Source organism: Motacilla alba, chromosome 5 (genome assembly GCF_015832195.1).
Source record: "Motacilla alba alba isolate MOTALB_02 chromosome 5, Motacilla_alba_V1.0_pri, whole genome shotgun sequence".
NCBI lineage: Eukaryota > Metazoa > Chordata > Aves > Passeriformes > Motacillidae > Motacilla > Motacilla alba.
The window spans coordinates 1,776,989-1,790,900 of NC_052020.1; the positions used below are offsets into that span (position 1 = coordinate 1,776,989).

Genomic DNA, 13,912 nt, shown 5'->3' on the forward strand with positions numbered 1-13,912 from the left:
TTTTTTTCATTTGTATGGCTGTCAATTGCTGATTCTTGTCATCTCTTTCCAGAGGACTAAAGCATACGCTTATACCAAGCAATTTTTCCAGTGGAATTTGTATTATGCATGCTTACAATCAGATTACCTCCTAGTAATCTTTTTATATACATGTATCCTGAATACATAGTTCTTGCTGTTTGTTTCACTAGGCATCACTTTATACTGTCATTTTTGAAGCAATTAAAGATCTCTAAAGCAATCTCTAATTTTTCAACACCCATACTGATAGCAGTGTGTCCAAATTACCCACAAATATCCAAGGTCAACGTCATTGACTTGAATGCACTCATGGCACTAAATAAAGAAAAATAAACATTCTGGGATTACACTGATTACTGTAGTCATGCTGGAAGCTTGTCATGTGTTTGTAGTCCCACATGGTTTAAGATCCCACTCAGTGAGACTCCTTTTCAGAGTGGTCCTTCCCTCTCTGGTGACACTTGAATACCTGCACTCAAGTGTCATATATTGAGCAGAATTCAGTCAACCAAAAGTTTAATATATCATCGCATCGACTGGATCCTTTGGTACCCACAAGTTTCTCAGCATTCATGCATATTCCCCAAATGGCTAATGAAATGTGAAGACCACAGCAAGTATCAGCAGTATCATAATGGTATCTGAATCATTGAAAGGTTCATAAACTCGAGACAGATAATCACCAGTCTCCCAACTTGAAAAACATCACTAGTCCAGTTACAGTCACTGACTTGGTTGTGAAAAACACAAAAAGGAAAGAAGGTGTTTCATGACACCACGTGGGGCAGATACCCCAGGTAACCCGGGCTCCCTACAGGAGCTGTGAGATGCCTGGCAATGACACAATACCCCTGAGTCGTAAAGTGCTTCCACAGGAGTAATACCTGACTAGATAAAATACACCTACCTTAACTGGAGTAGTCCTCAGTCATTGTCATAAATGTAAATGTTTGTGAGGAAGAGAAAAAATCTGATTGGACATGACAACTTGTGTGCTTCTACTACTGACTTTTCCTGGCAATGTCCCTGCCATTGTCTTGCAAATCTCTGTAGTTGCATCACTTCAAATCTGAATAGGTGCAAATGGCTTTTCCGATGTTGTTTGGGTGAATGAAGACGGCTTTTGATTCTCTGGGTCAGGTTCTGCAGCCTTTACTCAACCAAAACTCCAATTAATCCTGAGTAGTTACAGACGGTGTAAAGATGCAAAAATGATTAAAGGAGGAAGGAAAGGTAAATAATCCTTTAAACGGTTGTTAATGGCTATTTGAAAAAGTCTTTTAGATTGCTGAATCATTATCAGAAAGATGGCACTTGTAAACAGACAGACAATGGACACCCCAGTTAAAAAATTTTATGTTTTGATTGATTTGTTTTTAAGGGTTGGATATTAGTGTTTCCTCAGTTACAGAGCATCTCACTGTTTGTAAATACTCGTTTCTACTGTAGACCTGCCTAAAAGCTATTTATCTTGAGGAGACCATTTTTTGCCCTCTCCTTCCTCCCAGTCTCAAGCACACATAAGCCATTTTGTTCATCAGGCTAAGCCTCTCTGCCCATCCAGGCCTACCTTTCATGTTGCCCACTCCTGAGAAGAGTTAAAGGTACATATGACTGAGTTTAGCATCCGTTTGCTCTTAGTGAGGTACTGTTTTGAAGAGTGGCACTAGGACCTTTGCTGCTTCTGCAAACGATGAGCCTGTGGCATTAAGCAGGGATGTGAAAGCCTCATGTGTCTCGAATACTCAGTGGATCTAATTAACAGGTAGAATCGCACCCTGGGTGCTTGAAAAAATGCCAGACACCATAGAAACGAGTCCTTAAGTCCCCGGACCATCTGCACTTTCTTTTCATTGTGGAAGTCTCATTTAAACATGTTTTTCGACCATTCTAAATTCATTTATGCTTTAATGAAAAATTCCTGCTGACGGTTTTCCTTTTCATTAAAACAAAAATCATTAAATCCTTTAATTCAGTCACGGGAAAAAAACAAAAACAAAAACAAAACAAAACAAAACCTTTCAAGCTTTGATGAAATGATGAATCTTTGAATTTGCCTCTGAATACGTGTTTTTAGAATATCGTTGCCGTAACCTCCCTAAGTGACTGTCTAAAGGAAAAGCAAACCAGCATGAGATATCCCCCGCCAAACCGGGGGGTTGCCGGAGGGAGGGTGAGCAATACACCATCCCAGCCGAGTTCCCGGATCGCATGCAAGCGGTCCTTCCCTTCCCAAGGCCGAGCCTTCGCGCGGGGTTAAGGTGAGGGTGCGGGGGCCCGGCTGTGCGGGGCTCAGCCCCGCGCCCCCGCTCCGCAGCGCGGCCGCGCTGGGGCTCGCACGGCCCCTTGGCGCTGTTACCTGTTCGCTGCCAGCCGGGATGAGATGTACCCTCCGGGGATCTGCGTGATTATGTAGCCCCAGAAAAAAGAGCCGTGGATCATGCCAACCGTTTCAGGATCCCAATTAAACTTCGCTTTCTTCCAATGCGAGGGAGCGGGACAGAGAGAGAGAAAGACAAGAGGAAGGCTGTAATTGCGCCACTTGAGAGCTTCCACCCGCAGCGCGAGCCAAGGGGTCCCGGCGCCGGGCTCTGCCCCAGCCCCCCACGGCAAACGCTGGACTGCCCGCCGGATCAGCAAATCGAAGCCCGGAGCAGCGACGGCCCCAGCACTGCCCGTGCCTCCCGGGACGCGAGCGGGGCCGTGCGCCCCGAGCCGAGGCACGGCCGGGCAGGCGGGGCAGAGCCGGGCAGCGCCGGCACCTCGGGCTCGCAGACACAGCCCGCACTCACCTCCTGCCTGTGCGGGCAGCAAGCCGCGAGGGGCTGCTCTGGGGGTTTGGGTGTTAAAGGCTCGTCTGCGTTTGCCGCATCTTTCTCACCACGTCTTAACTCGCTTTAAAACGGCTCTCATCATTTAACGCCTTTTGTCAAAGCAAATTCACCCTGGTGTTTTCGAACATTCCTGCAAAACCTCCCAGCCTCCTTTACGACGACGTGCACCCGCTAACAGCCCCTTATTCGATGTCCTCCTTCTCCCATTCTCTAGGTTTATTTTAGGAGATATCCGCGTTTTTCAAGGCTGTGTGGGAAAGACGGCGGGGGGAGAATTGTCCGCACAAAAATACCACTAACTGGGGCTAGGAACCGAAATGAAAAAGTAGAAATATTCCGTAGAAATTGTTTCTGCGTCAAGAACGGGATTTCCGTCCTTCGAGGGGCAGCGGCGGGACCGGGCAGGGGGAGGGACCGGGGAGCATCGGGGCTCAGGCGGGGGGAAATGCCGCGAAACCATCCAGAGCCCGTCCCACCGGTGTTGAGGTGTTTGACTGCGAGTTGTACTGGGGAGGATGGGAGATTTACGAGGGAAAAGTTCCCACCTCTTTTATAATTTTTCCTCCTCGGTGTATGGTGCTGTTGTTAACCATATCCACGATGGCCACTCCCAAGTTACATCGGATCCCGAAGGAAATGCAGAATCCCAGTCCACTCATGATGGCAATGATGTACCTCCGGGGCAGCCCGAAGCAGGTACAGTCGCACAACGGGGCTTTCTTTTCGGGCACTTCCATGGGCTTTCCATCTTCAGTCAGCTCGATGGTGTCCCCGGGCTTCTGCCTCTTCTCTAGGACTCTGCCCGACACAAGAAGGGAAAGTCAAGGCCTGGCCGCCTGAAGGCACAACAATTTCGGGGAGCCGGAGGTTTAGAATTCACCGTTCCCCTCGCTCCTTTGGCTTGGAGATTGATTTGAGGATTTACTCCTTGCTTCCCATTCACCTTCAACTGTTCTTTAGCAGTGACCTGTGGGAGTCACGATTAGTCATCCCCAGCTCCCCCCGCCAGCCCTCCGCAGCAGCCTAGGGAGGAGCTCTAGCTGGGAATTGCTCATCTATCATTAAAGACTTCTGCTGAAATATGTAGGGCGCATCAAGAAGACATCATCTGTAACCACTGCAGAGGCGCCATGTTGGGCAGCCCCAGAGGCAGACACAGAAAGAGGCTCCTGGAGGTTTTGTTACCTCCTGGAGGTTTTGTTACCTCCTGGCTGTGCTAGAAACACCAAGGGGGGGGATCTCGGTGTGCACCTCGCTTCAGGTCTGCGAACAAAAGAAGTGTTAAGAGAGAAAGACGGGCGGGAGGAGAAAGGAGGAGAGGGCGATATTGCTATTTATTTTAGATTTGCAAAATGGCTGTCACACGCAGTGAAGGAAAACATGACCAGAGCTGGCATCACTGGAGAGGGCTTTCCCAAAAATCTCCGTGCTCAGCGGCACGCTGGGAGCGTGTGACCGCTTAGCAGGTTTAACCTTCCCAGAGCAGCTCTAAGCACTGTCTCCTTGCCCTCACTCCCTCGGTTTTGCTTGAAAATCGTGTCTCCTAGAGAACAATCTGAAGGAATCTGAAGGGAAATGGTTGTTTGCAGCTATTTCCAATCGGCTGGAAAACACCACGAAAGGTGATTTAGAACGTTCAGATTTTTTGAAAAATCTTTTTAGATGCTATGTCGGTAGCAAGAAAAATAAGGTTTATAGAGCAAGTGTCCCATACTGAATCCCTAAATCTTCTTCTGAAATCACTGAGGTATCTATAAACCAGAAAAGCTAACCAATTTTGTCGTCTTGAGAAGCAAATACGTGACCATTTGCCGACACTCAGGACTCTACAACCGCTGCCTCTCAACTCTGCTGTAGAAGCGTTTTCTCACTCGGAGGAGCATGTCTTTCAGGTTAACTCATCCGGCTGATAGGGCACTAACAATTAGGAGAATAAGGCTTATAAGGTTATCCGTGTTCGGGAGAAAATACAGGGATTTTTACCAAAAACCACTCAGCTGAAATTCTCCTGATTTTTCTTTTCTGGGCGTATTATTTCCATGCTTAAAGACCGCGGTATTAAAAAAAAAAAAAAAAAAGTGAAAGTTGTGAATAAAATAAACTACCGTGGGTTTCTGTTCAAAATTCGTTCGTGTGGATAAAGGACAGGAGTGTTTTCTCCCTGAATGGGCGTCTTGTCTTCGGAAATAGACTGGAAATCAATGTGTCAGAGGCAAGAAAATTGTTTCGATTCTAAGAAAAGTAAACAAAGTACTTAATTGCCGTGAGCTGGAAAAGATTAGCAAATCACGCGTTTGTTAGTCCAGGTGTGAATTCAAACGGAGTTTTGCTGGAAAATACAAACACCGTTTCTCCATTATTCACTGTGTGACTATAAGTAGTAGAGGTAATACTTTTATTTAAATGTTGTAGAGACTTTAAGAACGAAAAAAAGGTGTATTTCCTAAGGGATATTTTAAGCAGTTATTCTGGATTATCCTTTTTATTATTATTAATTTTCAACTATTGAAAATGACTTAAATATAACCAAAAAGCGTAGGAAATTAATTGCATTGTTGATGACTTTAATTTTGCTTTTGGCTTTTCCTAATGGTACACTTCCTATGAAAATGGAAGCCTTAATTTTGTCTATATCACTTCACTGATATGTCCCCTTCCCTTAAAATGGCAGCAGAAGTTGTGACTCATGCTGTGAAACAGCCTGGTGTCTGTGCCCAGCACTGCCGCATAGGTATGGAAAAAAGATTTTTACGTGACCTACCCTGGGCAGACAAATCCGCAGTTACCTTATAGCTGCAATTCGGAAAAAAAAAACCAAACCAACCCAAACCTAAAAACCAAACAAACACAAAAAACCCAAAACTAAACCAAAACAAAACAAAAAACCAAACAAGCAACCAAAAACCAAACCAAGCTAACAAAACACTCCAAGCCAAACCAAATATTTCGGGGCAATTTCTAGCAGACGGTACAATCGAAAATTGTTGGAATTTCACCGACTATTCTCAAACGTTGTGGAGGTCACTAAAGTCACCAGACTGGATGGAGAACGATGTGTGAACTTTAGTGCATGCACTTCACAGGCATGCAAGAATCTGGGTTTATTTATCTGTGTGCACAGGGCTCGAGGACGATAGAAATGTTCTTTACACACATAAATATACAGGAGTGATGCTTTTGAGTTTAGCAATTGCAGCTGTATATAATTTAGAGGACAAGCAGATGCTTCTAAAGGCAGATGGATAAATAATTAAACACATTCCTCTATATGTTTCAGCTTCAGCAGAAAAAAAATCGTTCGGATATCAATAATTTATACTTCTCCATGTTTATTTTCATTTGACGACGAATTACACAAAGGACAAGACTAATCAAAACCAGAATATTTTAAAAAATATATTTGTTAAGGACAGGGGGCAAGATCCTGTGAGTGCATTGGGAAATTAAGATGGAACAAAAATACAGGTTGCTGCTCTCTCCTGATTAGGATTTCAAGATGGGATCCTGGTTTTGTGGCAGAAAGGTGGGGTAATCTTTTGCTGCATCTTTACTGACACCATCTACGAGTCAGATAGGGAAGTTACGAGGGTGCCATATTGAGCAGCTTCAGCACTAGTTTCCAGGATCTAGATTATATCCAGCAGAATCGCAACAGCTCCCAGCCCTGCCACCGCTAACCTCAAAGCATTCCACCTCCTGCAGCAACGGGCGCTTACGAAAAGCTTCCAAATTTGTCTGGGAAGTAGAATCCTATAAGAGATATCAGTCTTACCTGTAGAGTTGACCAAGCGATTTTCCTGCAAAATTCTTCAATCCCTCTTTGCCGGGAGTCAAAATCCTTTGTTTTACCGACTCCATTCCTTTGGGGATGCTCGCTGGATAATGCTCTGCTCTGGATACGGCACTGCTACGAGCAACGATGGTTCATATTGGTTTGATCTCTTAACTTTTCGTCCTCATTCAATGGCTATCGGTTCACCTACGGGTAAAGGGAGAGTGAGAGGAAGAGTGCGCGCGTGTGTGTGTGAGCGAGGTGGAGACGGCGTGCGGAGTCGGGGGGGGCGAGGGCGAGGAGCGCGCCTGTGTGCGGCAGCCAGAGGGGCGTCGGAGCGCGCTGCAGGCAGCCCCCGGGCTTCCCGGCAGCGCAGAGTTGCCAGGCTCGGTCAGAACCTCTCCTCGGCCTGGCCGGGTTCAGCAGCGGCGGGCGGAGGCAGAGCCATGCCCGGCGCGGAGGGGCCGGAGCTCTCCGTGCGGGAGCGTTCGAGGCGGTGCGGGCTCTGCGTGCCCCCGGCTGCGGCGCTGGCGGGGGCGGGGTGCGCTCGCCGCCCTGGGCAGCGCTGCCAAGTCCCCGGAGCCGCGGGACGACCCCCCGGGCGGCGCGGAGCCGCGGCGTGCCCGCTGCCCCCGCCCGCGATCTCTCTCTCCCTCCCCCCGTCCGTCCCTCCGTCCGTCCCTCCTTCCGTCCCTCCGCGCGGCGCTGCCCCCGGCGCGGCCGCGGCTCCGCTCCCCGGGCGCTTCAGCCCTTCAGCACCGCGGCCAGCGCCGCGCCCCGCCCGCTCCGCTCCGCCGCTGCTCCCGCACAGCCCCGCTGCTCCCCGCACAGCGCGGTGCTCCCCGCACAGCCCCGCTGCTCCCCGCACAGCGCGGTGCTCCCCGCACAGCGCGGTGCTCCCCGCACAGCCCCGCTGCTCCCCGCACAGCCCCGCTGCTCCCCGCACAGCCCCGCTGCTCCCCGCACAGCGCGGTGCTCCCGCACAGCCCCGCTGCTCCCCGCACAGCCCCGCTGCTCCCCGCACAGCCCCGCTGCTCCCCGCACAGCGCGGTGCTCCCCGCACAGCCCCGCTGCTCCCCGCACAGCCCCGCTGCTCCCCGCACAGCCCCGCTGCTCCCCGCACAGCCCCGCTGCTCCCCGCACAGCGCGGTGCTCCCCGCACAGCGCGGTGCTCCCCGCACAGCCCCGCTGCTCCCCGCACAGCCCCGCTGCTCCCCGCACAGCCCCGCTGCTCCCCGCACAGCCCCGCTGCTCTCCGCACATCGCGGTGCTCCCGCACAGCGCGGTGCTCCCCGCACAGCGCGGTGCTCCCCGCACAGCCCCGCTGCTCCCCGCACAGCCCCGCTGCTCCCCGCACAGCGCGGTGCTCCCCGCACAGCGCGGTGCTCCCCGCACAGCCCCGCTGCTCCCCGCGCAGCGCGGTGCTCCCCGCACAGCACGGAAAAAACGTGGCCTTGGTGCAGCCAGCCCTACTCCTGGGCACACCGGGGCCAGCCGCAATGGTGCTGCTGTAGTGCTATAAACAGACAACACTCGTTCTCTGTTTCTGTAGATATAGGTTTATATAGGTATATAGATACAGGTTTATATGGGTATATTTACCTCTATACCCACGTTTACTCACGCAGCTTATTTTAGGTCATGTTAGGAATCCATTAGTGACTGCTTTCTCAAAAGCACTTAATATTTTCCACCTCTTTTTTGGTCCTCTGTTTTCATGCCTCTGAGTAGGCCACTGTCACACTCAATCTTGATTTGTGGTGTTTACAGCACTGGAATGAACTGAGCATATTCTGAAGAGAATTATTTTTCCTTTCAGAATCTAATAATAATAAATTTTTATTTCTTTGAAGAGAATGGAAGATGCAAAACTCGATATTTCTAAGTCATAGCCATTATATTTCTGTTATTTAATTTTAAAGTTTCTGTAATGTGCTACTTTAAAAAAAAAAAATTAAAAATTGTGTTTTAAGCAAGTCCTTCTAATATTATTAGGCTCCTTCACTTGTCCAGTGGGTAACGAAATGCAAACTATATTTTCAAAGGAAGATTCCCTGATGAAAACATGTGTTGTAGTTGCAATATGTGAAAAGAAGCTGCTCTTTGGGTTTATAGAAATATTTCTTTCAGATGTTGCCCTCTGCTGGAGGGTTAATGAAGTTTTACAGCTCCAAAGCACATTTATACAAGACCAATTATTTTAATATTGAAATTCCCATAATGGCTTATCCATGTAGAATTTAAATAATTCCTTTCAAAATTGTTAAAGAATTACAAAGTACTAGAATAGAAAATAAATTATAAATAAACCATATGAAATGGAAATGTTGCTAATTAGCATCACCCCACAGCCCTGATTCCTACATCGTGGTAGCTATTGGATGTAGTTTGCAGCATTGTCACTACCATTGCAAACCTGAAAGGTTTTTTTCCCAGAAGAGGAAAAGCTGCACAGTTACATAAGCCCGTCTTCCCAGTGTTTCATGGCTCCACTGTGCCATTGCAGATGCTCAAAGGAAACCCATATTAATAGATTTTTCTGAGAGGCAGCAGGAACAGAATATTGTTTTGCAGAGATGCATTAAATGGGATTGGACTCTGTAATTCAAGCCTTTCAGAAAGGTACTGAATCCTTTTCTGAGCTGGAATTTGAGGCTGTAAAGCCTGCTGGGCTTTGTTTATTTATGCTGTGCAAGGAGCTCTGGCCCTTTTTTTAGAAAGCTCATCTCAGGCATGGTTTTGATGCTATGGCTACTAAGTAGCAGCAATAAGTCTTAGCAAAATAATAGTATTTAATAAATAAATTATGATTGATTTGAGAAAGATAAATAATTTATCATATCACACCAAAATGGAGAAGAAAAGTCCAGATGGCACATTCCTGGTTGCTTCTCTTAGGAGAGGAGAATTAGATAGCCCTTAATTGCATAAAATATGTAAAATAGCAAGCAATCCTGGTACTGTGAAATCCTACAGTGACTAGGCTCTGCTGCTGTAGCTGTCTGAAACAGAATTTTTTTGTCTATCAGATGGTACATCCAGGTATTACTGAGTCATGTCCTGATCAATCTCAGCTGGTTTGGCTTCACATAAGAGCAGTAGACAGCTAATCTCATTAGTTCTACAAAGCTTGTACAGTCTTCTCAGCTTTTTAAACACAATATATTAAGTATTTAACCTTGGTAGAATAAGCCATTTCTAGAAGAAATAGCACAAAACATCAATCAAAATTGCTATTGATAGCTATTTTTATAACAAACACCTGTCATAGACAGACCACTCACAAAAGTGCACTCAAACTTCAGGGAAATCACAATGAGCTCTTCCCACTGGTGTCAGTGGTAAAGGGAAATAGGAAGTTATGCAGAATGTTCTAGTCCAGATGATCGCTGCTAAATGTTCACATATTGACCAGGAGGTAAGAGATTCAGCCAAAAGTTGCCAAGTAAAAACTGTGGCTCTGAAATGGCTCTAACAATATCTGTGGGATGATACGGTGTAATCCAAGATGCTGCAGATGTCTGTGTTTTTCACATAGAACAGAAAACTTATTGTTTTATCCTGAAATCCTGCAATTAAATACAATTTTCTTCATGTCACTGGATTGTCTTTAACTTTTGCTCATGTGAAGGCTAATGGATCAAATCCTTACATGTCTTTTTATTTCTATAAATAGTTCATTTCTACAAATTTTGAATGGAATTATTTCAAGAATTTAATCTCTTTCAGTAGTGAAGAATTACAGATGTGGATCTTAGCTCATTTTTTCTTATTGCTATGTATATAATATCAAAATTTTCTACAATAACCCTCAGAATAGTGCTTAAATATAGTATAGCTCTCTTAGAGAAGTTCAAAGTCAGTACTCCAATATAAATAAATCCCTTCTCTTAAAGTTTCAGTCTTTCTGAAGGAAATTACACAGTAAGCTAAAATTTTCATCATGGTACCTTACCAGTGATTTAAAAACAGTAATTATTTAAATTCTATTTTTGACCGTATCTTTGCTGTTGATTCACTGCAAAACAAATTTTCTCTTTCCCAAGCATCATGCAAGCAGAATTTATAAATGGACATATATTTTATGATTCATTTTGAAAAATAGGCAGAGATGTGTTACTTTAACTTCATATGACCGTACATACAAAGTCTAAGACATTTTGTTATTCCTGTTTACAGAAAGGTGACAAAACACTGCTCTCAATAATACAGTGTCACCTTCAGGAAAAAAATCATGTGCTCAAAATCTTAGTTGCACCGTTAAGCCCCTATGTGTAATACAGACTTCAGGTGCTGAGGATAGCATAAACACGCCTCAAAAACATGAATTATGACCTAATTATTACTCCTGCTTATGGGAGCTGTCCACTAAATCCAATGGAATTTGATGTCACCTGAAGAACAAAGCAATTTTTTACCTTCTTTGGGACTATGGAACTGCAAAATCCCACAGCAATGCCAAAATAATCATCATGCTTGCTGGGCCACCAGAAAGAAGGTTTTCTGGAAGACGCAAGAGCTTTGTAAACTCTTTTTTAGTAAAACTGTTTATTGAAAAAAAATCTATTAAAAGACAAGATTGAAATAAAATCTTCTGCCAAATCTTGACTTAAAAGGCAAAAAAATGTGTCCAAAAGATTGGTTTACATCAGGAATTTTCTCATTCTCCCTGAAAATTTGCAAAGATCACTTCCTGAACAACTTTGGTGGGCTTTTGTCCTATTCTCCTGAGCCATGATGATTCACTGCTGGACAATCCCTTGACAAACTGCACAATACATCATTGTGAGGCTCTAGACGTAGTGTCCACGAGCTGACATATTACAGATGTGTCTATGCTGAATTTTGCGTGCCAAGCTGTAACGATTCCTGAATCTAAGTTAAAACTATGTGAAGTTGGGTTGACAACACTTAATAGGTAATTTTGCCTTTTGGAGGCCTATCCATCAGTGTCTAAACCTGTATTTTATGCAGCGGGCTGTGCCTGTAGCTCCAGAGGCGGGCTGTGAGCGCAGTGTGGTTGTTCAGTCCTGTTGGGAAGTGTATTACACCACGGTGTCAAAAGGAAGAGCTGTCACCTGCTGCAATACTCACAGAACTTCCTTCTGCTTCCTCACAATCTGTGATATTTACATCTTGACAGGTACTTTAACTTCCTGAACTGCAGGCCAGATTGGTGATTTATGTGTCATACAACAAACATGGCAGAAGTTGAACTGTTGGATCAGATTTTGGCTCTGTATTTCTACAGCAAAACAATTATCCTTCTTTTTTTTGTGTCCAAAAGGGAACATGCTTGGATTGAAATATGCTGAAGAATGCATGTGTCTGGGCAGCACTCACACGTTCACATGGTCCCTCTCAACCGGGCTGTGCATTCTTGAAATAAAAATCTGAAACTTCAGGCCACCATTACAGGGAAAAATGGAAAAATCTAGCAGGAAGCTGGCCACAGAGGCAAAATGAAAGTGGCTGTGGACTTTGTCAAGCAAAGTAGCTTTTCCACTGCTTCAGCTATGTTTGATATTTGGCAGCTTAGTGCTTGCAAATTGGGCTACTCTTTCAAATGCTCTTATTCAGCTGCTAGAATATTAGATTGCTTTGCCAGTAGTCTAATAGGCACCAGAAATGAAACGTGATAGAGTACAGGAGTTTCCCACATTTTTTAGGGCAGTTTCTAGTTTTAAACCAAACTGGAGGTAATTTGCTCAGGGATCTCTGCACCAACATAGATGATGAAATATTCTAAAGATATGCTACAAACTCCAGGGTTTTGTTTGTTTTTTTGGTTTTTTACATTTAGGAATATCCTGTTTCTAAGCATGTAAATTCTTATTGTTCATTCCAATAGTGCCTAATTATCAGATATTCTAGCTCATTTTAAAGCTGTTCCTTCAGCCCTTTAGTGGTAAAAGGACTAGGTAAATGACTAGAATTGCAGTCAAATTGATGTTCTATTGGTATGGGTAATACCAATTTCACCGTGGGAATAAAAACACTAGATGATTTGCAGTTACTATATAGTACTACTCCACTGCTGGAAATTTTTCTGTTTTGTTACAAAAAGATTCATTTATTCATTTATTCCCTCCATCCTGCCTTTCCTGTCTAAAATCTAGTTCATTTTTAGTATCAGTAGATAGATTGTTAAAAACACCCCAACAAACTAACAAAAATCCACGCAACAGCAAATGCTTTTTAAATCATGAAAGCAACAATAATACTTTTCTTTTTCTTTTTTTTTTTTTTTTTCCCTGGTATATCTGTGGAGAAATTTAACAGCATTGAATACATTTATCTTAGAAGTAAATGGAGATGCTTATATTCTTCCCACATATTACAGGAACATCTGTTCCTCTGAATTCCAGTACTGCTCCATGAGTTACATGCAAAGGATCCCAAAGGACTGGAAGCCATCTGTCATGTTCCACAGACAGAGATGCACCTACCTCTGGGGCTCAGACACAGGAACAGTTCTCTCAGTACCCAAGACAACTATGCAACACTTGGTGAGTGGGATGCAATTACCCATAGCAGAATTTAGCCAAGGATTTGTGATTGCAGCACATTATCTTATCTTTTATTACCATGATGATTAATGATTAATATCATTGAGCTGCCATTACATTATTTCTCCAGGATAAACATCACTGGATTGTTTAACAGCTTAGAAAACGATTTTATGCAAGAGTCAGTTTGGTCTTAGTGACAGTCAGGTCTCTTTTTACTGCATGAGAAACCTTGTGAGAAATGTAGAAATTGCTGACTATTATTGTGGTATTTTAGTGCAAGAATTAGAAAATCAGAAGAAGATTTCATAAGGCTGGAGTAGTCCTTCATTTTCTGTTGACTTGTCTCTTAGCATTATTTTAAAATGTACTAAGAAAAGTTTGGGGAAGAATTTCCATTGATTCAGATCACAAGTTGCACTGATCTGAACAGGGCTTAAATCTACTATATTTTTTCATTTGTTAGAACACTTAAAGAGATACCAAAAGTAGCATCAGGTACATCATTTGATCAAGAAACTATTCCTGCTGGGGGAAAACAACCCAAGAAAACTCATAATAGATATTTGGAAAATAATTGTGCTTAGTACAACAGCAAAATGACATCTGAGGTGGTGGAGGAGGTTCTGAACTACCATGTTGGGTCTGAGACTGATATTGCAACCCAAATTTTCCACTCAGCTTTAATGTGCCTCAAGTTTTTTTGGGGGTTATTCTTCTTTAGGATAAATGTTGATTTTTTTCAAGAGACTAACACAAAATACAGTAAATGCTGT

The 13,912-nt window shown here is 44.4% G+C and overlaps 1 protein-coding gene across 1 annotated transcript in view; it reads right to left on the reverse strand.

The window, feature by feature from the left end:
- The window catches only part of SLC17A6 (solute carrier family 17 member 6), a 29,299-nt gene extending 22,153 nt beyond the window's left edge, over positions 1–7,146 (reverse strand). Inside the window, exons 1-3 of the mRNA XM_038138888.1 lie at positions 6,628–7,146; positions 3,401–3,653; positions 2,381–2,499 (exon numbers count right to left, since the gene is read on the reverse strand). Of these exons, the coding sequence (XP_037994816.1) occupies positions 2,381–2,499; positions 3,401–3,653; positions 6,628–6,713 (458 nt within the window). The 5' untranslated portion in view covers positions 6,714–7,146. The remainder of the gene's footprint in view (positions 1–2,380; positions 2,500–3,400; positions 3,654–6,627) is intronic.
- Between the last annotated feature and the right edge of the window lie 6,766 nt (positions 7,147–13,912).